Source organism: Monodon monoceros, unplaced genomic scaffold, assembly GCF_005190385.1.
Source record: "Monodon monoceros isolate NGI ecotype Baffin Bay Population unplaced genomic scaffold, NGI_Narwhal_1 Super_Scaffold_1, whole genome shotgun sequence".
Lineage (NCBI taxonomy): Eukaryota > Metazoa > Chordata > Mammalia > Artiodactyla > Monodontidae > Monodon > Monodon monoceros.
Genome location: NW_021703765.1, coordinates 40,947,924 through 40,969,915, shown reverse-complemented (window position 1 = coordinate 40,969,915; position 21,992 = coordinate 40,947,924). Strand labels below are relative to the sequence as shown.

Below are 21,992 nucleotides of genomic sequence, written 5' to 3'. Positions count from 1 at the left end.
GTAAAATTAGCAGCAGTTACAGATAAATTATTGTGGTCATGATTTATTATTTCTAAGGACATCATAGATCCTCTCTACTAGCACATGACTTTTGTAAAATGCCTTTTGATAAAAAGATCCCCACCAAGCACGTAACACTGCAGTGTCATTTCGTATCACTAACATTTTCAGGCACAAGAGTAAAACAGTTAGCACTGAGCAGTCCGAACGACAGAGCACAGAATAAATTGTCTAAAGTTGATTCTCCCAAAGGAGGGAATTGTTCAAAGGTGGTTTTTTTTTGTTTTTTTTTTAAAGATTCTTATGTCTTTCAGCTTTGGCTATTTTGTAAATAAATATCACAACTTCTCGCATAAGCCTACTTGGGTAGCAGTTATTTCTCTGAGCATGCCTTTTGTCTTTTAGCAGCTGTGGAGTGGTGAGTGACGTACAAGGCACACCTCTACGTGTTCTGTACAGCATTTTTATTGATGTACAAAATAGCCTGTTCACCATTCAAACTCATAACCTGCATAGTAAGAGTTTTCTCTTACCCCTATTTACAGAGAACGTTTTTAGTGCAAAAAAAATGTGAAACTGTGTCCCAGCCCTCCCCTTCTAGAACACACATCAATGCTACCTGGGGTTATTTGGCTATATTTTGGGCCTCCAGCCGTTAATGAATTGCAGGATTTTCTTCACCTGCAGTTTGCTCAGTTTGAAATCCTCGGAGAGGATTTCTTCCGTGAGCTGAACAAGCAAGTTTCCGTCAATCTTTTCGGTCACAAAGAATGCTATGACGTCTTCGGACAACCCTATGAACCGCAAGGACTTGGACACTTCCTCTATGGAGAGTCCCGACAGGTCGGCAGGTGGCTGCCACGGGGACCCGTCACCACAGGAGCGGGGGGCCAGCTGGAGGTGGAGGGGTGACGAGAAGGGGTAAGACATGGAGAAGATGTCCTGCGTGCCCTTCTGAACAAAGTACGGGTCCTCGGAGAGGTCCGGCGACCCAGACTCGAGGTCTTCCTCAGCACCATCAATTTGCAGAGGCAAAGGTAGGGTGTCGAGGGCGGCTTTCTCTTCCACTGGCCTCGGGGCCCTGGGAGGCAAGGCAGGGCACGAGATGCTCTGCTTGGCGGGGGCTGCAGTCAGGGTCTTCCCGCCCGTGCTCTCCAGAGAGTAGCTGGCTGACTTGGGACACCCCGGGGCACTACTGGCGGGCTCCGTGGGCCCGGGCCCGGGTGGGCTGGCCGCCAGCTCGTGGCCATCGAGGTCGAAGGCTGCCGGACAGTTTCTCTTGGGCGTGCCCGGCATCTTCTGTCGGGGGTAACTGTAACTCCTGCTTGGATCCAGCAGGAAGTTGCTCCTGGTCTGGGTCTCTGACACTCCCGAATAATGATTAGGCCACGAGAGCCTGGAGGACAGAGCTTCAGCAGTGGGACTGCCAAACGGGGACTTGGGGTCCATGGAATCTGCTTTCACTCGGTTACACGGGTAGCAGGAAACGGGAGCGCTTTCAGGAGGACTCGTGTCACTTTTAGTAATGCTGCTTAAAAGCCAAACACAGAGAGAGAGAGAGATGAGTGGAAAAAAAAGAAAAGTAAAACATCCAGCCTATCCTTATCCCATTGATGTCACTTCTGAGTAGAAAAATGTAGCTAGGCAACAAATATTATATTTCTTATCGTAAAGTACCTGCTTAACGTCACTGGGCTTTTTTTTTTTTTTTTAAAGAATCTTTAAATTACTAAAATACATCAGTAACTATGGATATGAAGATACTGATTTAATATGCTATAGCAGAGATGGCAAATATATAATTTTTTTAACAAGAAAATCATTGTTAGTGGGTGCCTGGATCTTTGTGATGAGAAATATCTTTAGCCTTGTTTGGGCTTATCACCAACAGGTGCTGTGATTGATTAGTGATGTCTGCAGTGGGCAAGGGTGGAGTGAGAGAGCAGTAAATGAGTGTCTCATGCTTGTCATTCTTGGGCTACAGTGACAGGACTACATCACCACCACTGATGAGCTTATATCCATCCAAGAGTCTGAGGCTGGAAGAAATGTTTCGAATAAAATCCTTATTCTTGCCTTGGTTTCCGCACAATTGCGTAACATCACCATAAAAATTTAAATGTCCAGGGAACAAAAAAGTACCTGCCAAGGAGAGCTACTTTAACCTGTCACATGTGATCACACTCAGCTCCGGGGCCCTATCTTAAGAGTGACCGTGAAACCAGAGTGTGCTCAGAGGTGGGTGATGGGGGGACAGCAGGTGGGACTGAGGCTGCCTCTTGGAGGAGACTTACATCTTGGCTGACCTCATGGTTTCACAGCCTGATCAAGAGAGGTCGGGTGGACCTACATTTGTTTCTTTAGACCTAAGAAACAGTTGAAGGTTACATGGAGATAGATTTCAACAGCATATAATGAAAGATCTCTAAAAAAAGTTATTGGCATGTGCCAACCATGGAATGAGCTGCAGTGCAAAAGAATGAGCTCACGGCACTGGGAGGATCCAGATGGAAGTGTAAGACTGCTTTACAGTGATGGTCAGGGACTCTAGCACTGGGTGGAATTCAGAGTAGACGGCCGACAGGACCCCTGCCATTCCGGGTCCTCCTCGAGGGTGCTGTCTGTGTGTGTTGATGTCAAAGCGGAGACAAGTAGATGCCAGCCTTAACCACTGAACCCCTCACAGACTCAGCATCTTCCTAGGTCACTGGCTCTTCCATCCTAGCTCAGGACCAACAGGGCCCTATCATGCTCAACCAGTTAAAAAAAAAAAAATTTTTTTTTTTCTTTTTTTAAAAGAAGACTTCCTCTCCTACCACCCTGCCCAGGGGATGGCTCCTTGACACGGTTCTCAAGGATCGGGGACCTGGTTGATGAGGGAACCATGTGGAAGTGGGCCCTGGCATAGGACTTACATGTCGTGCAGCCCTGAAGAATAGTAGGATAAGGTGGGGCTGGGAGAGCGAGTCTGCTGCCGCGCCGGCTTGGCTGTGCGAGGAGGGACGGAGGGGCTGGCGGACTGAGGCTTTGCGCTGCGGGGCGGGACAGGCGGGGCGTTCAGGAGCCGGCATTCTTCCCTGACCTGGCGCAGAACAGAACACGCGGGGTTAGCGACACTCGGACTACGCACAGGGCCAGCTCCCTCCCGGAGGGCCCAGTGGCTGCTCTTCTTACGTGACACCAGCAGGGGTGAAAGAAAGGGAGAGCAGACCTGAGCAAACAAGGACTGTGGGAAACAGGAGGCTGCCAGAGATGGAGCGATTTTGAAAGAAACGGTTTGGCAGGTGCTGCAGAAATGTAGCAAGTAATGGGAAGGACAGCATGGTAAAGAGCCGGTGATGCACGAGGACACAGGAGTAGGACGAAAATAAGGGCGTTAAGTGATCACGATATGAATGAAGGACTCCATTCTCCTAGCGAGTTGTAGTTCTTCACTGTTCAAACTGAATTCGATTTGCTACAAACCTTAGGGAACAGTGGACCTTGTCTAGTGTAAAGGCTCCTTCTGAGGTTACAGTCGGGGCTTCTCACAGGTAACTGTGCACATGAATCCCCTGGGGATCTTGTTTCATGCACATTCTGACTCAGCAGACCAAGAGTGGGGCCTGAGACTCTGCATCTCAAGCTCCCAGGTGATGCGGACGCTGCTGGACCACGGACCACACTCTGAGAAACAAGGCGGCAGATGGCGTAGCGAGGCAGCGCTCCAAGTCTGAAAAATACCGCCTGCCTCACCCTCCCTTCATCTTCACACCGGAGAGGGAGGCAGGTGACCTGTGCCATCCCTTGCCTGCCTTCGCCCCAGCTTGTTGCCGGCCTTCAGAATACCGTTCTTTTTAACGAGGCAGATATTTTTATGTACTTCTCTGTGTCAGACAGCAGGGGGCAGTTTACACCTGGTTCAGCTAGTCTACCCTTAACTACCTAGGTAAAAGCCAATTCTGACTTTGTAAAAAAAAACAAAAAAAAAAAAACACCACCACCCTTGCTTGCTTTTTAGGCTGTGTTCCCACCCATTTTTTTTCACCTTTGCCTTCGATTCCTCTGCCCCAGGGGCTCTGGGTAATGAAGACAATGAAACGGAGCTCCTGTTAGCTTTGCTTCGGAGTCTGCTTAAGACCAAATGAAATGGGCTCACGCGACACTGCGTCGTCTACCACCTACGCTGCACCCCGGCCCTCTAACTGGCTTCCGAGGCCTGACTCACTTGCTGGAGAAAACCAGATGTTAAAAAAGTCATGTGACCCCGGGGTGACCAGGCAAACCTCAATTCTAAGCGAAACAGAAGCCATTTAAAGTCTCAGCCGTTGCATTTCTCCCTGGGTCTGGGAATCACTGCTCCCACCCGGAGGACCCACCACCCTGGCTGTTGGGACCCACTGGATACAGTTTTTCTTCTGCAGCAGCCCTTTAGGCTAAAACAGAATATTGAGAGCAGCAGATTCTCTTCTCCAACAGCTGCGGGCGTTCTCTTTCTGAGCTTTTCAAAAAGGTGGTGGTGGAGAAGGAAATGAGGTTTGGATAAGGAAGAGGGAGGCTTGCTTGTGAGCTGGCCCAGGGGGACTCTTCCCTCACTTTGGGGTCTTCTTAAGAAGCTGGGAACCAACTAGGACACTGAAAAGTTCTGGCTGGATCACTCCACTCCCTGGCTTTTGGAAGCATACACTGGTTACAAAATAAGTAAGATATTATTGTGTCATCTTCCTTCTGTCTTGTCAGCGAATTGTATAGTAGCCAACTGTGTTTTTCTTTCTTAGGGAATGTCTTTAGAATCTGGGATGGATGGGTGCGGCTTTACAGATGTGCTTGGTTCTGTCTACGCTTAGAATAACAGGAATCATGGAAAACGAAGGAAGATAAGGAGTCCTTCGGTTAACTTTTCCATTTTAAAAATAACCAGTCGCTTCTCAACATGGGACTAGAGAGAAGCATCAGGAAAACAGGGTTAAGGCTGAATTTGATTTAGAAATTTCTAAATTTTGGAATTAGTCATTAAATACATTTCGTTAGGGACCACTTACCTAGATGTCAATTATGCTATGCCGAGAGGTCGACTACACTGTGCATTTTAATTATCATCAGCTGACCTAGGTCTCGGAACACAGAAGAGCAGCCGTTCGTGGTTGACTCTGACTTCTGAGACGTCCTCTCTTCTCTTCCTATAACCCCAGACTCTCAAGGTTCCTGACATCTGGTTCTGCCCCCTCCTTCCATAACTGGACAGTCCTAAAGAGCTTCCCCATAGGTTTCCCGGTGACAGGAGGGGACGGGGGAGGCAGCAGTAAAAAGAAGCATTTGTAGTTCACAGGGCCCGGTGAGGTGAGCTCGGCTGACCGGCACGTTTCCAGCTACACTCCAAACAGCATTTGAAATATGGAAAGCTTCTGAAATGGCCACCTGACTCCTGAAAGGAGTTAAAGAACAAAGGTGTGTGTGTGTGTGTGTGTGTGTGTGTGATGGTGTCAGTGAGAAGATACTAACATGAGACCAAAGAAAGATTTCTTCCCTTGTCATGAGGGGGCAGTTTGGGTGTAATTGTGTGACTTCAATGGGAAAGAACTAGGCTTATTTGAAACCCATTTTGGAGAAAAGGTAGTTAAAAACAAAACAAAACCCGACTTCAATGGGACCCCGTCGGCGACAAGAATTCAGCTGTAACACTGTGGAGGAACAAAACTAGTGAGTGCTACACCGGGCAGCTGCGGTAGGGCGGCCCTCTCGGGGTGAGCACGGCTGATGACCCTGTAGATGCGCCTCCCCGTGTTACTTTTAACTTGTGGCTGTAGATGTGGATGCTCCAGTGAAGTCATACTGCAGCATTTTATGGGAAAACTATATATACTTTGGGGGAATGTATACGTTTTGGGGTTCAGAAGTGATACACCCACACACTGTGAGGGTTTACTGTGCCATCTTACTTTCTATCTCGTACCTCCTTTTAACAGTAATTATTCTACTTCTCTTTGCTTCTCGATTTGGTTCATCATGGGACATTTATATCCAAGAGAAATGTAGCTGTGGCTTGAAATGAATTTTATCTGACAATAAAAGGCAATTTATAAGACCAGATGGCCAATCACCCTATTTCCAGTTTTTCCTCATATTCAATTTCACGTTTAAGTGCTACATTTTCAGCACATTCCTTCTAAAAGTCTCAGCATGTGGCTTTCATCTTGTTACTTCCCATCTCCAGTGGCCCCCCTTGACTACTGGATAAAGTCCAGCTTCTCCTGTCTCCCACTGAGGCCTGCTGCAGTCTTTCTAGTGATTTCTTCTCGCTAGAGGAAATTATCCCATTTGATTCCATCTTTCTAGTTATTTCCCTCACTACTCCTCTATACGAATACATGGGTCCATCCAATGGGGCAGATTCCGTGTCACCTAAACACACCCTGTGCTTTCCTGCCTCTCGCTCTGCTTTAGTTCTTACTGCCCATCCCCTCCTGTCACTTCCTAAGGCCCAGCTCTAACTGTTACAGGCGCGGTTTGGGACCATCACAAGTAGCCACCAGTACTTGTCGTTGCTTCTGAACTCTGCCAACAGACTGTTTATATTTACTTACTTCCCATGTATATTCAATTAGCCCGAAAGTGGAAATGGTAGGGACTGTCGTCATTGTTCTTACTGCTCTGTGGATGGCAGAATTTGGGGATTTATCACCTCTGGCACAAATATGGCACACAGAATGCCAGGTGGAGGTTATTGGATGTCACAAAACAAATACAACAAGGCACTTTTATTTTCAAACTTATACCAAAAGAATGCCTTTTATATTTTAATGTGGAGACTGTTATTGATAAGTCATCTGGGCTCCATGTTAATTTTTTTGTCTTCATATTGGTGTCAATCTAGGGGAAGAAAGGTGCCAGCAGACCTGGCCCCTATGACCGCCATCAACTCTGCCACCACGACACTGGACGTGGTGTCAGAGTGAAAATGACATTATTTCTGAACTGGGAAATGTTGTGGCTTCATTGTCAGCACCCCATCCCACCGCCCTGTAACTCCTATTCTAAATGAGGATGTAATAGAACACACCGTGCCCGACACACCATGCCTGACGGACTAGAGCCCTTCTCTGCCCTTCAGTGCAGCATTTAAGACTGAACTTCAAGGAGCAGTGCAGGGCGAGGGTGAGGTACTTGGATTCTCAGGAATAAACCCGGAACGCTGGTGCTAAGGGAGGGGATGGCGTTCTGTCTGAGGCAGGTGTTACTACCCATCACGGATCATGGGTGACTTTTGCCTACTGGTAGGTAATTTCTGGTGATGAGTAGCTTGAGTGTTTACAGCCAAGCTCCTGGCACCTACTGGTTATGACAGGGTCAATGACCACAATACGGATTCAGGGAGAGCAGACTCCCACCCGTACGTACCCAGAGCCTGGCTTCACAAGCAGTTCTCTGGTCTAAAGCCTTTCTTGTAAGTGGTTTTACTTCCAGCACAATCCTCTCATCCTTGCCTCTCCACAACAAGTCTTTCCCTTTTCTAAAGAAATGCTCAATGATTCAGTCTTATCAGAGATAAGATACCGGCTACCCAGGAGTAAGACACCTCTCCCCAGTGTTCAAGCAGCAGACTGTGAACCCAGAGCTAAACAGAAAGCTAATTTATTGCGAGGTGGAATTGGGGAGTTCTGCTCTTTCTAGAACCATCACTTCTCTTTAGTCTACGAGGCATATTCTCAGGGAGGCATATTTAAGTGACTGCCATCTAACACACAACATTTACTAGTGGGGTTTGAAGTAAGCTGTAGAAGGTGTCTGTCCTGAGGGCTAATGGCCGGGATCACAGGCACCATCTACTGCCCCTAGAAGTCCGAAGAACATTGTGTCGCTTTCCCTTTTCCTACAAACGACATTAATTCCATTTACTATTGACTTGTTCAATTATATGCTGAGCACCCATCACACGCTCACTGAGCTGGTGCTGAGTAAAGCAGACAAGAACGAGTAGCCCCTGGAATTAACTGCGAGGGAGGCAGGGAGACCAACACAGGACTGAGATAAAAGTTGGTACTGTAATAATAGAAGGTGGAATGAAGGTCAGTGGGAGCACCACGAATGCTTCAGGAGGGCGGGGGAAGAACAAACTCACAGGAAATTATACTGAGAAAGTCTGGAGGAGGAAGGAATTGTGAGTGTACAAGGTACATGGGCAGGAATAAACCACCAGAGCGATGCCCTGGACTGGGGGCTTAGAAGGCGGGACGAATCCTGATGCCACTTATCAGACAGACACTTAGAAGGAAGAACAGAGCTTGGGAGAAACCAAGGGGTTCAGTGTGGAAAAGAGCTCGAGCTCAGTGTTCTGAGAGAATCTGAAGTCCTGGTGGCACTGAGGTCCCAGATGAGAAGGGAAGAGCGCTGAGCCCCTAAGGGGCCAGGAGAGGAGGGGACCAAGGGGGAGAAACACAAGGGACCGCATCTCACCACTCACGGCACAAAACAGTCCCCAGTGGCGTCAAGGAAGCAGATGGTGGGGAGGGCGGCTCAGGAGAGGGACGGTGTGAAGACGGAACGACGGCAGGAAGTCAGGGCAGGTCGGGAAGATGTGTGACGGTTAGCAGGTCACTGGGGATCTTAGTGAATGAAGCTTGAGTTGAGTGAGGGGACCAGAGGCAGATTCCAGGGAGTCAAAGCCAGAACAGGTGGCGAGGGTGGAGTTAGTGAGGACAGACCACTCTTTTCAAGAAGGAAGGGAGGGGCTGGGAAGGAAGGGGGAGACAGCTATTAGAAAGGGACAGTGGATTGAATGAGGCATGGCCTTTTTCTTTTTAACTTGGAAGAAACCTGAAATCGTGCCTGGGTAGGTACATGCACGCGTGTAACCTGGAGGGTAAGTGCGCACTGACTTCTGGGACAGAGAGGAGAACACATGTCCCCACTGCTCTCTGCCTTCACCGTGCCAGCACTGGCCACGCAAAGCCAGAAAAATCATCAATGGCAGCTTATTATCTAACAGTGAAAGCAACGATGGACACACCCAATAAAATAAATGGCTTTGGAAAGCTTCGTGTTACTATGTGAAGGTGGTTGGCAAAGTCAAAACCCAACTCCAACCTGTGGTCAGAATCTCGTGCGTCACGGAATGGGGCTATTTATTTTCTGAATACTCTCCAGAAAGTGTAACTTGATTTCCCGACTCCTGGAATAGGTATTTAAGCATCCTTTCCCCTCCCCACTCCTCACAGCTATAAGTCTGTTTAGTTGGGAGGAAACTGAGCCCGGGGTGAAGGACCAAGAATTTGTGAAAAATGGAAAACAAGGTCTTCTCCCTAAATAGCCACATGTTAAAGATAACACATGAGAATTTATTACAAATACAAAGCTCATTATTGCATGGCTGGAAGCAGGGTTAAATGTAAATGTTTAGAAGACAAAAATTCACACATTACATACAATTGGAGTATTTTATACACGTATGAACTACTTTCTTCTGTGACATTATCTTTCCCTGACACTTCCTAGGGATTAAAAGAATACAACAAACAAAAGACACACAACGTGCTTATGAAACTGCACAGTGTAGGAATGGGGGCTCTTTGGTATGATGATGTTTCTTGGAAAGTCTTAGTTTCTCAGAACTCCCTACTCGTCTTCTATGGAAGAAATGACACTTTCACACCCCTTCACTAACTGGACCAAAGAGACAGCTTAGGAAAACAGAAAACTTACTATGAAATGTTCTTTGCTGAACTTTTTTTGGGGAAAAAAAATCAATTTCATAGCAGCAATTATTCAACTTTTAAATACAAGGCAATGGACCTGGAGACACTTGCCGACGAGGCCTCACATTTCCTTGTCTACAGTCTAAAATCTGCCACCACATACCTGTGGGTGAAAATCTCGGCTCAAAGACCACACTGCTTGGAACTGTGGGCAGTCACTAACGGGCTTCGGCCATCCTTAGGCGGACTAAGGATCCTGTTGTTTCTATGTTGACACTAATTCAGAAAACACACACACTATAGGGGAGCTTGATCTAAAACTGGACTCACCTTTACCATGAGTTTTCTTCTCTAAAAAGCTGACTTCGGGATAATGTCAGTGTTGCAAAGAAAGGAGTTTTGTAACCATGCTTCCCTGAACTTTGTAACTTTGCCTTCACTGCATGCCCTCTGCCCTGTATTTTACATTTCTTCCCACACTCCCTCTCCCAGATAACAAAATCATTACAGCCTTAAGAAATCTTATTTATAAAGAGGCTTTTATACAAAGAGTTCACAACCCTGTCACATACCCATCAGGGGTATTTTCAGCCAAACAGAAATTAAAGTTTTACAATGACAACATGGCAATAAATGAACATCTATCTGATGAATTACGCCAGGGCAGATGTGATTTACAGTTGAAATCCTGATTCTCAGAAGTGTGCGTTTCTTTTTCCCATTGTGTATGCGGGCGGATGATAAGGACCTAAGGCAGGCCTGGGTCTGCAATGGCCTCCAACCTCCAGGCCTCAGGCAAGGGAGTCAAGGCAGAGGGCACAGCAGGCCGCTACTGGGAAACAAGAAGGGCACGCAGTTCTGAAAAGAATACTTGTTTAAGTTCCAGGGTGCTTCCCTGGACTCCAAAGAAAGACTATGCCATTGGGGCAGAGAATAAAGACCTTTTCTGAGCAAGGAGTATAATGCATGATAGATATATTTAAATAGTATATAACTTTCCCATTAATGTGATTTTGTGCAAATGGTAAACCCAAGAGTGCAGATTTGAAACAAGGGCTATCCCATAGAATGTTACAATGACTTTATTAACATTCTAATCATTGAGACTTTCGGCAGACACAGGAGAAAATTTCTTGGCCTAGAAGGTTTCATTTAAAAATAAATAAGCTACACAAAACCAAAGGCAATTAGTTTCAAAATTACCAAAACACAATAATAATTCAGTCCTTATTTCAGTTAACAAATGGGAAACGTAGGTATGGCTTGCTTACAGAGTACTCCTCAAAAGCTGTAATTAAAATTAATTAAATGTCAGATGCCTTAGGAGACCGCATTAATTAGTGGAATCCTGAGTGAATCCTTTTGTAGAGCAATTATTTTGAAAAGTAAATAATCACTTCCAGATTAATCTTTTTATTACCTAAATTTGACTATCAATACACCAGGTTTATTTAAGAAAATCTCTCCTTTAGTGCCTTCTCTAGTATATTTATTTTAGCTTTAATTTATATCACTTAAAAACTTTTTTGACTGGAATGTAGGTATACTATACCTATTTTAGATATAGTAGTGTGTGTATGTTAATCCCAAGCTCCGAATTTATCCCTCCCCCCTTGTCTTCTCTAATATTAATAGTCAGTAGGAGAAAGCCTAAAGACAAAATAAAAATTGAGAGTAGAATCAATTCTTTTTTTAAAAATTTATTTTATTGAAGTATAGTTGATTTATAATGTGTTAATTTCTGCTGGGTAGCAAAGTGATTCAGTTATACATATATGCACACATTCTTTTTCATATTCTTTTCCATTATGGTTATCTCAGGATATTGAATATAGTTCCCTGTGCGTACAGTAGGACCTTGTTGTTTATTCTATACATAATATTTTGCATCTGCTAATCCGAAACTCCCCGTCTCTCCCTCCCCCTCCCTCCCCCTCGGAAACCACAAGTCTGTTCTCTGTCTGTGAGTCTGCTTCTGTCTTGTAGATAAGTTCATTTGTGTCATATTTTAGATTCCACATATAAGTGATATCGTATGGTATTTATCTTTCTCTTTCTGTCTTACTTCACTTAGTATGATCATCTCTAGGTCCATCCATGTTGCTGCAAATGGCATTATTTCATTTTTTTCTTTTTAATAACTGAGTAGTATTCCATTGTATATACGCACCACATCTTTTTTTATCCATTCATCTGACAATGGACGTTTAGGTTGTCTCCGTGTCCTGGCTATTGTGAACAGTGCTGCTATGAACATAGGGGGACATGTATCTTTTTGAATTATAGCTTTGTGTGGATATATGCCCCGGAGTGGGATTACTGGATCATATGGCAACTCTATTTTTAGTTTTTTGAGGAACCTCCATATTGTTTTCCATAGTGGCTGCACCAATTTACATTCCCACCAACAATGCAGGAGGGCTCCCTTTTCTCCACACCCTTCCAGCATTTGTTGTTTGTAGATTTTTTAATGATGGCCATTCTGACGAGTGTGAGGTGATACCTCATTGTAGTTTGGATTTGCATTTCTCTAATAATTAGCGATCTTGAGCATCTTTTCATGTGCCTGTTGGCCATCTGTACGTCTTCTTTGGAGAAATGTCTACTTAGGTCTTCAGCCCATTTTTCAATTGGGTTGTTCACTTTTTTGTTGTTGAGTTGTATGAGCCGTTTGTATATTTTGAAAATTAAGCTCTTGTCAGTCACATCATGTGCAAATAGTTTCTCCCAGTCTGTAGGTTGTCTTTTCGTTTTACAGTTTCTCTTGTTGTAAAAAAGCTTGTAAATGTGATTAGGTCCCACTTGTTTATTTTTGCTTTATTTCTACTGCCTTGGGAGGCTGACCTAAGAAAACATTGGTACGATTTATGTCAGACAATGTTTTGCCTGTGTTCTCTCCTAGGAGTTTTATGGTGTCATGTCTTATATTTAAGTCTTTAAGCTATTTTGAGTTTATTTTCGTGTATGGTGTGAGGGTGTGTTCTAACTTCATTGATTTACATGTGACTGTTCAACTTTCCCAACACCACATGCTGAAGAGACTTTTTTTCCCATGTTATATTCTTGCCTCCTTTGTTAAAGATTGACTGTAGGGGTGTGGGTTTAATTCTGGGCTCTCTATTCTGTTCCATTGATCCATATGCTGTTTTTGTGCCAATACCACACTGTTTTGATTACTGTAGCTTTGTAGTATTGTCTGAAGTCTGGGAGGGTTATGCCTTCAACTTTGTTTTTTTTCCTCAGGATTTCTTTGGCGATTCTGGGTCTTTTGTGGTTCCATATAAAATTTAAGACTATTTGTCCTAGTTCTGTGGAAAATGTCATGGGTAATTTGATAGGGATATCCATTACATGGGTAGATTGCTTTGGGAAGTATGGTCATTTTAACAATATTAATTTTTCCAATCCAAGAGCATGGGAATATCTTTCCGTTTCTTTGAATCATCTTCAATTTCCTTTATTAATGTTTTATAGTTCTCAGCATACACGTCTTTCACCTCCTTGGTCGGGTTTTTTTTTTTTTTAAGATTGACTTTTAAAAACAATTATTTTTTTTTGGCTGCGTTGGGTCTTAGTTGTGGCGTATGGGATCTTTTTGTTGTGGCACATGGGCTTAGTTGCCCTGCAGCACGTGGGATCTTAGTTCTCTGACCAGGGATTGAACTGGCGTCCCTTGCATTGAAGACAGATTCTTCTACTGGACCACCAGGGAAGTCCTGGTCAGGTTTATCCCTTTTTTTTTTTGATGTGATTAGAAGGGCTTTTTTTTTTTTTTTTTTTTTTTAACATTCCCTTTCTGATATTTCATTGTTAGTGTAAAGAAATGCAACAGATTTCTGTATGTTAATCTTATATCCTGCTAACTTGCTGAATTTGTGCATCAGTCTAGTAGTTTTTGTATGGAGTCTTTAGGGTTTTCTATATATAGTATCATGTCATCTGCGTATAATGACAATTTTACCTCTTCTCTTCCAATTTGGATAACTTTTATTTCTTTTTCTTGTCTGACTGCTGTGGCTAGGACTTCCAATACTATGTTGAATAGAAATGGTGAGAGTAGGCATCCTTGTCTTGTTCCAGAATTTAGTGGGAAGGCTTTCAGCTTTTCACTGTTGAGTATTATACTGCCGGTGGGTTTGTGGTAAATAGCTTTTACTACGTTGAGATATGTTCCCTCTATACCCACTTTGGTAAGAGTTTTTATGGTGAATGGATGCTTTTTCTGCATCTACTGAGTGATCATTTGGTTTTTGTCTTTTCTTTTGTTGATGTGGTGTATCACATTGATTAATTTGCTATGTTGAACCATCCTTGTGACCCTGGGATGAATCCAACTTGGTTGTGGTGTAAGATCTTTTTTATGTGTTGTTGGATTTGGTTTGCAAATATTTTGTTGAGAATTTTTGCATCTATATTCATCAAAGATATTGGCCTGTAGTTTTCTTTTTTGGTACTGTCTTGGTCTGGCTTTGGTATCAGGGTGATGGTGGCTTCATGGAATGTCTTTGGGCATACATTCCTTCCTTCCTCTTCAATCTTCTGGAAGAGTATGAGAAGGATCAGTATAAGTTCTTTTTTCTATGTTTGGTAGAATTCACGTGTGAAACCATCTGGTCCTGGACTTTTGTTTGTAGGGAGTTTTTAAAATTACGGATGCTATTTCACTTCTAGTGATCTGTCTGTTCAAATTATCTATTTCTTCTTGATTCAGTTTTGGTGGGCTGTACGTTTCTAGAAACTTGTCCATTTCTTCTAGGTTGTTGAATTTGTTGGCATATAATTGTTCATAGTATTCTCTTATTTTATTTTGTATTTCTGTGGTATCAGTTATTTCTCCTTTCTTATTTTGTATATTTGGGTCCTCTTTCTTTTCTCCTTGGTGAGCCTAGCCAGAGGTTTGTCAGTTTTGTTTACCCCTCAAAGAACAAGCTCTTGTTTTTTTTGATTTTTTTCTATTGCTTTTTAAATCTCTATTTTATTTATGTCCTCTCTGATCTTTATTATTTCCTTCCTTCTCACTTTAGATTTTGTTTATTTTTCTTTTTCTAATTCTTTTAGGTGGTAGGTTAGGTTGTTTGAGATTTTTCCTGTTCTTTGCGGAAGGCATGTATCACTATGAACTTCTCTCTAAGAACTGCTTTTGCTGCATCCCATAGATTTTGTATGGTTGTGTTTTTATTTTCATTTGTCTCAAAGTATTTTTTGATTTCCTCTTTCATTTTGTTGTTCACCCACTGGTTTTTTAGTACCATGTTGTTGTCTCCATGTAATCATTTTTTTCTTATTTCTTTTCCTGTGGTTGATTTCTAGTTTCATGCCATTGTGGTCAGAAAAGAAACTTGAAATAATTTCTATACTCTTAAATTTGTTGAGGCTTGTTTTGTGCCCTTGTATGCGGTCAATCCTAGAAAATGTTCTGTGTGCACTTGAAAAGAATGTGTATTCTGGTTTTTTTCTGGATGTAATATCCTAAAAGATATCAATTAAGTCTAACTGTTCTATTGTATCCTTTAGGATCTCTGCTGCCTTACTGATTTCTGTCTAGAAGATGTGTCTATTGATGTGAGTGGGGTGTTAAAGCCTTCTACTATTATTGTATTCCCATCAATTTCTCCCTTTATGTCTGTTGGTATTTGTTTTATGTATTTGGATGCTCCTATATTGGGTGCATATATTTTGAGGATGTAATATCCTCTTCCTGTCTTGATTCCTTTATCACTATATAGTGTCCTTCTTTATCTTTATGGCCTTTGTTTTAAAGTCTATTTTGTCTGACATGAGTAGTGAGACCCCCACTTTTCTGTCATTTCCATTTGCATGAGATATCTTTTTCCATCCCCTTTCAGTCTGTGTGTCCTTTGCCTTAAAGTGGGTCTGTTTTTTATGTGTTGCCTACAATGAGCAGCATATTATAGGCTCTTGTTTTTTAATCCAACCTGCCATTCCCCTGTCTTTTGATTGGAGCATTTAGTCTACTGACAAAGTAATTATTAATAGATATCTATTTATTGCCATTTTAAACCTTGTTTTCCAGTTGATTTTGTATTTCTTCTTTGTCCCTTTCTTCTTCTTTTTGTGGTTTATGATTTCCTGTTATATTATGCTTGTGTTCTCTTCTTTTTGGTTTTTGTAAGTCGATTTTATGTGTTGATTTGTGGTTACCTTGTTTTTCAAGTATTTTAACCCCTTCCTATCTACTTGCTTTTAGACTGGTAGTCATATAGGCTCAAACACATTCTAAAAAAAACAAACAAAAAAGTCTACATTTTATTACTCTCTTCTCCCACATTTTATGATTTTGATGTCCTCTTTTACATCTTCATATTTATCCTTTTGCTGTTCATTGCGGCTGTCATCACTTTCACAAAAATCTTTTTGATTTTTAAAAAAATCCGTCTACTGGCTTAAGTGATTTACTTTCCAATTGTGATTTTCTCTTTCCTATACCTTCTTGCTTCTCTTCCATTTAGAGAAGACCTTTCAATATTTCTTTTAGGATAGGTTTAGTATTGCTGTATTCTTATAGTTTTTGCTTGTCTGAGAAATTCTTTCTCTCTCCTTCTATTCTAAATGATAATCTTGCTAGGTAGCGTATCCTAGGTTGCAGATTTGTCCCTTTCAGAACTTTGACTATATCTTGCCATTCCCTTCTGTCCTGCAAATGTTTCTATTGAGAAATTAGCTGATAGCCTTATGGGGGGGTTCCCTTGTAATTAACTCTTTGTTTTTCTGTTGCTGCCTTTAGAATCCTCTCTTTAACTTTTGCCATTTCTATTATAATATGGCTTGGTGTAGGTCTGTTTGGGTTCATCTTGTTTGGGACCCTCTGTGCTTCCTGTACCTGGATATCTGTTTCCTTCTTTAGGTTCGGGAAGTTTTCAGCCATAATTTCTTCAAACACATTTTTGAACCCCTTTTCTCTTTCTTCTTCTGGGATCCCTATTATGTGTAGATTGGCATGCTTTATATTATCCCATAGGTTTATTTTGCTTTCATTTTTTTTTTTTTCCCCAATTTGGCCTTCTGTGTTCTGATTGGATGATTTCCATTATTCTATCTTCCAGAACACTTATTCGTTCTTCTGCATTATTCAATCTGCTATTCATTGCCTTTAGCTCAGTCAGTTTTCATCTCAGCAAATGAGTTTTCTAATTTTTCCTGGCTCCTCTTTTATAGTTTCTAGTTCCTTTTTACAGCAATCTGCATTCCTATTGATAGCCCTTCTTAATTCCTTCAGTATTTTCATTATCTCCTTTTAAACCTGGTGTCTATTAGACTGAAGAGGTCTGTTTCATTGTTTGTTCTTTCAAGGGAATTCTCTTCATCTTTTAATTGGGAGTGTTTCCTCTGCTTCTTAATTTTATTTATATTTCTCTTACTCTATGAATTTAGGAGAAACAATTATCTACTGTGGTCTTGGAGGGCTATTTTTATGTGGGAGCATCCTTTGTAGCCTGGGTTCGTTTTTTTGGTGCAAGGCTGTTTTTAGTATGCATGTCCTGCCGCCTCTTACCTCAGTGTTTGCTGGTTGTAGAGTAGAATTCTTATAGCTCAATTCTTAAGAATCAGTTCTCTCGGTTTTTAAACAATACATTTTTATGACTTTTTCTTAATTTGGGTAGTCTTGTGAGGGCCCTCATTCTGTAGGGTGGACACATCCAGGTGTGACACCTGGTAGCACCATGACCTAGCCTCGCCATGCCTAATGGAATTAGTCAAGGCAACTTCTCAGCTTTAATATTTCTAGAGACGTTTTCCTAGGAATTTCAGTTTCTTGACACATATTTGCAGCCTTAGAACCACATGTGGCTTTTTCAATAGGTACTCTATACTTCTACAAAACCCCCAAATCCCCCATGAAAGGATTACATATTATTGGGGCCCACAGGATGCTGAGCATTTCTGTAGCTCTTTTCTTGGTTTGTCATGATTACAATTTTGGCTCCACAGGTAGGTAACTATAACACATAATATCTAGCTTATCAAGCAGACATTTTAAAAGTCAGATGAAAAGAATGTTTTGCTACTTTTCAAGCCTGTTAGGATGCACTTTTGGAGTGCGGGGATGACTGTCCCCTGCCTGTGTGCCAGGCTCTCTGCTGGTCTGTCTGTGGAGGTAGGTATCCCTGTCCCCATCAGCTTCCATGACTCTCTGGAGAGGCCTTACACCCTAGGCAAGGAAGGACAGGGGAAATAACCTCCAAAAAATTATTTTCTATCTAACCCTAAAAAAGAATGCATCCCATATTAAGTTACCGCTACTATTTATTGAATGCTTACCGAGTGCCAGGGAAAACTGCCAAGTACTTTGTATAATACAATAATGCAATGAAGACGCTGTTATTAATTGCTGCAGGAACTGACTCAGAAAGTTAAATAGTTTGCCCAAGGTGTGAAGCTATGAAGCTACTAAGTGGCAGAGTGAGGACGCAAATCCACGTGTGGCTCTTAGACATGATGTTTTGTGCGGCTCTTAGACATGATGTTTTGTGCGGCTCTTAGACATGATGTTTTGTGCCTCTAATGACCCATCACATAGTGTGGCAGATCACTCCTCTCTGCTCCCGGTGAAATTCCACTGAGAAGGGAAATGAAGACTCTCAGGATGCTTGGTGTCCCCCTGCTATTTCCTCATCAGCTGCTCAGTCTGCAGATTCAGACTCCTGGATAGTGCAGTCTTTTCGGGCACCTACTGAACTAGGTGCAGTGCAGATCTGGATTAAATTCGCCCTTTATGTCTTATTCTTCTCAAACATAATAAGACAGTGTGCTCCATTACAGGAACTTTATGTATGATGGACTTCAGCCTTATAACAATGAACGTATGCTACCACAATCCATCTTACAATTCAGTCCCTACACCCTGCTTCTCGTATTGTCATTGTCAGGGGGCATCGTGTCAATCCCAAAGGTTAACAAATTCTTCATCCACACTGCAGGAAGACTTGCTTTAAACCAGTGGTTTCGACCTAGAGCTCCTTTTATGATTTTTCTTTCATGAATCTCAAGAATCACTGCCACGTTAACATCCAACCAAGAGTGAATGCACTTTTGTTTTTCTGTTACTAAAGACAGAGGACATGAATTAATCCCTGGGTTCTGGGGTCCTCAGGTTTGATACTACTGCACACGTAGCTATAGAAGAGTTGTGATCCAGTAGTTTTAATACTGATTTGTTATTTACTGCATTGACCAGAAAAGTCTGAGAGTCAAACATTCTATTTATAGATTTCATGCACTATCAAGCCTTCCCGTCACTGCTCTCCAAAATGGCATCTTCCAAAGAGGAAAAAAAAAAACAAAACACCACCAAAAAAAAGGCAGCTCTTGAAGACTGTCACTTGTAGAGTGTATCTGGGTAAATATTTTAGACATTATCAGCCAACAGCCAGAAAATTAAAATTATGGAATGAGGCCCACAATGTTACGAAATAGAGGATGTGTTTGGAACATATGAACCAATTAAGGATAACCCACTCAAGAGGAACTGTCAGGTCATTCTGATTTGAGGGCACTCTGCTCAATTTTAAAAAAATGAAAATGTCACCATTCAGTGAGCTGGGCAGCTCCCCAGCTTGGGCTCATCTGCAATGATTTCTCTTCTGTGCCTGGAACCAGGAGCTGTTTACTCTTCCCTGGGATGTTCCAGTTAGGGGGGGGAATAGCCTCTTATTGTTGGGAAAGGTAAGTGGCAGTGTTTTGTGTTTAAAGAAAAAAAACCTTTGTATTTAACGATCTTTACAAAGGTACAGACTAGAGCATAATTCTAAGTAGCCACATCAAGTACAAAGTATATTAACAGGGCTAAACTGATCACTCCTCCACTGAGGATTTTCTGTTTGGCCCCATAGCCTAGTTTTCCATTTTAGCATATGGGTAGGACAGTGGTCAAGCATTAACCAGATGATGCCGGAACTGCAGCACACTGCTGGAAACATAGCAAGAATTACTGTTGAAGGAGAAAGATTTTTATCTCATTTACAGAAACAAAGACTGTCAAAATCTGCTGGAGAAAGAGCACAGATATTTGCTGTAACTTAGGACCCTGAAGTAGGGAGTGAAGAATAGAATAAGGAGAAAAGGCACAGGCTGACATACACTGTAGTGGAGCCACTGTCCCTCTAGATATTAACATGACTGGGACACGGACTGTGGCAAAGCAGCGTTCATTTGCCAATTATCAGCTCTGCTTCCCTTTCCATGGCCTAGCTTTTTCCCAGGACCCACCCCACTGTCACTATCCAAAGAAGTTTAATTCTGTGGGAGCACTTGAATTTATGCCCCATTAAAGTTCCCTTTTGAAAGCTACAAGCTGAAGCCACATCTAACAATTATGACGTTCTCCGGATCCCACGCACATCCTAAAACTGGAAAATTTGTTTCATGGTCACAGAACCAATAAAAAACATGACTTCATTTGAAATGCCTAATTCTTAAAAAAAGAAAATTAAGTAATTTCAGGTGTTTATAAAAAGTCTTTATGATTAGAGCATTCTATAAACACCGAATATGCTCTGAGAAGGTTCTCTTATGTCATGAGAAATTACGGCTTAGACTGGAGGCCCAAACCTTTTCTTCTGCTGTGAGATTTGCTTTTAGTTTCAAATTTAACTCTAACGTTTTTCTTTTAGTACCAGGGTCAAGATAGGGCCTCTTAATATTTGTGTTCTTACTCATCTTTCACTAGCCTCAGTGAAAACAATCACTGCCAGTTTCTTACTTCTTACCTCAAGACTTGGTTACGTAAATAACTGGGTGGGACCACCTTGGATGAGTCAATCAATCAGTCAACAAACAGGAGTCCCCGTTATGTGCCAGGTGGGACCAGAGTTCTATAGGAAAAGCTCATGTGGTCACACTCCTATTGAAGAGAAGGCTCCAAGCTTCAAGCAACATCACATACACAGGTAAGTTGAGACATCCCTAAAAATGCCTAAAGTACTTACTAGGAATGTCCCCTCACCTTTTACCTGTTTTTTGGGGGAACACCATCTGACATGAATAAAAGAACCAAGGACTCTGACTCCACCAAGACTTCCCCCAAATATTCCACAACCCCTACTGGATACGGGGATCTCCGGGCTTGTGCCTTAAGATCCCTGGTAGATCTTGTAAGGAGCAGGGGAAAGTAGAGACCTGCAGTTTCTGGGGAGTTGTTATGTCCTGGAATAAACAGCTGGAGGTGGGTCTTCTCTCAGGAAAGCTTTGCAGCAATGAGGGCTCTGCATGGACAGCTATGTATGACGCCCAGCGCCAAGTGCTGCCTGGTGTCCAGAGCTGTCCGTGACCTGGTTCCAGCCTTGAAGACACCACTGCCCTTCATACTCCCTCTTCAACCCTATTCCACTCGCCCAGCAGAACTCTGCATTTTCCCTCATCTGCCCTTGCCTTTGCTCAAGCCATTCTGTCTGGAACGCCCTTCTTTCCCATCTCTCTGCTCTTTCCATTCATGTATATACTCTCGGCTCATCTGAAATGTCATCTCCATGAAGGCTTCTCTTGCACAACTAGAAGTTCTTTTCTCCTCTGAACTCCCCCCATACATGACCTATGTATATTTATTTCCCACATTTTAACTTGTATAGTAGTCCTCTCTTTTCATCTGTTACCTTCCCTACAAAAGGGGAAGTTGCTAGAGTCCAGGGTCATGGTTTCAGTGGTCACTGATGGTGACTTTTCTAGTATCTAGCCCATGGTTTTGATACGAGGCTCTACACAGCCCTGTGTTTCCAGAGAGGTGTCCTGAGACCACCTGGTGGGGGCAGAGTAGACAGGGCCAAGGGGAGATCCCATCCCTCCAATCTGTCCTTCAGTCAGATGGGTTTTGATTGTAGTTCTTCTATTTATTGTGATCTGTATTAGTTTTCTTTTTTATTCTTTTAAAGGATTCTGCTAGAGAGAGATAGAAAAAAAGGAAACCACTACCACAGATACTGTCAAATAAATGAACAGAATTACACCCTATGCCTCAAGCGCTTTCTCCCTTCAGATATAATGAAACCCAATGATCAAAAATGAGTCGTGAAGGTTCAGAGTGCCTGTCAATCAAAGAACATGGTCAAAACAGAGGGCTCTTTCTCCTGTCCTGTATGACCTTTTACATTAAAATCTGATAGACTCCTCCTCAGCTGAGTGAGTTACGTTTGAGGTGGTAAGCAAAACCGGGCTGGCACCTGTGTGTGTGTATGTGTGGTGCGTAAGTGAGCATCCCCATGATGCTTTGATCTCAGTGTAACTGTGAGGAGAGAGTTACAAATGATGCTGATGTCTCTTGATCTCTCCTTCCCCCAAATAAATCCACTCCTCCTTCAGTCCGCATCA

General features: G+C 42.6%; 1 protein-coding gene across 4 annotated transcripts in view; it reads right to left on the bottom strand.

The window, feature by feature from the left end:
• Window positions 1–270: 270 nt before the first annotated feature.
• Window positions 271–21,992, bottom strand: part of GAREM1 (GRB2 associated regulator of MAPK1 subtype 1) — a 204,030-nt gene continuing 182,308 nt past the window's right edge. For 3 of the 4 annotated variants that reach the window (XM_029223287.1, XM_029223289.1, XM_029223296.1), the window contains 2 exons: window positions 2,916–3,082; window positions 271–1,531 (listed from right to left, as the gene is read on the bottom strand). In XM_029223287.1, coding sequence (XP_029079120.1) covers window positions 634–1,531; window positions 2,916–3,082 — 1,065 coding nt within the window. In that variant the 3' untranslated portion in view covers window positions 271–633. The remainder of the gene's footprint in view (window positions 1,532–2,915; window positions 3,083–21,992) is intronic. The other variant, XM_029223288.1, reaches the window with a different exon arrangement.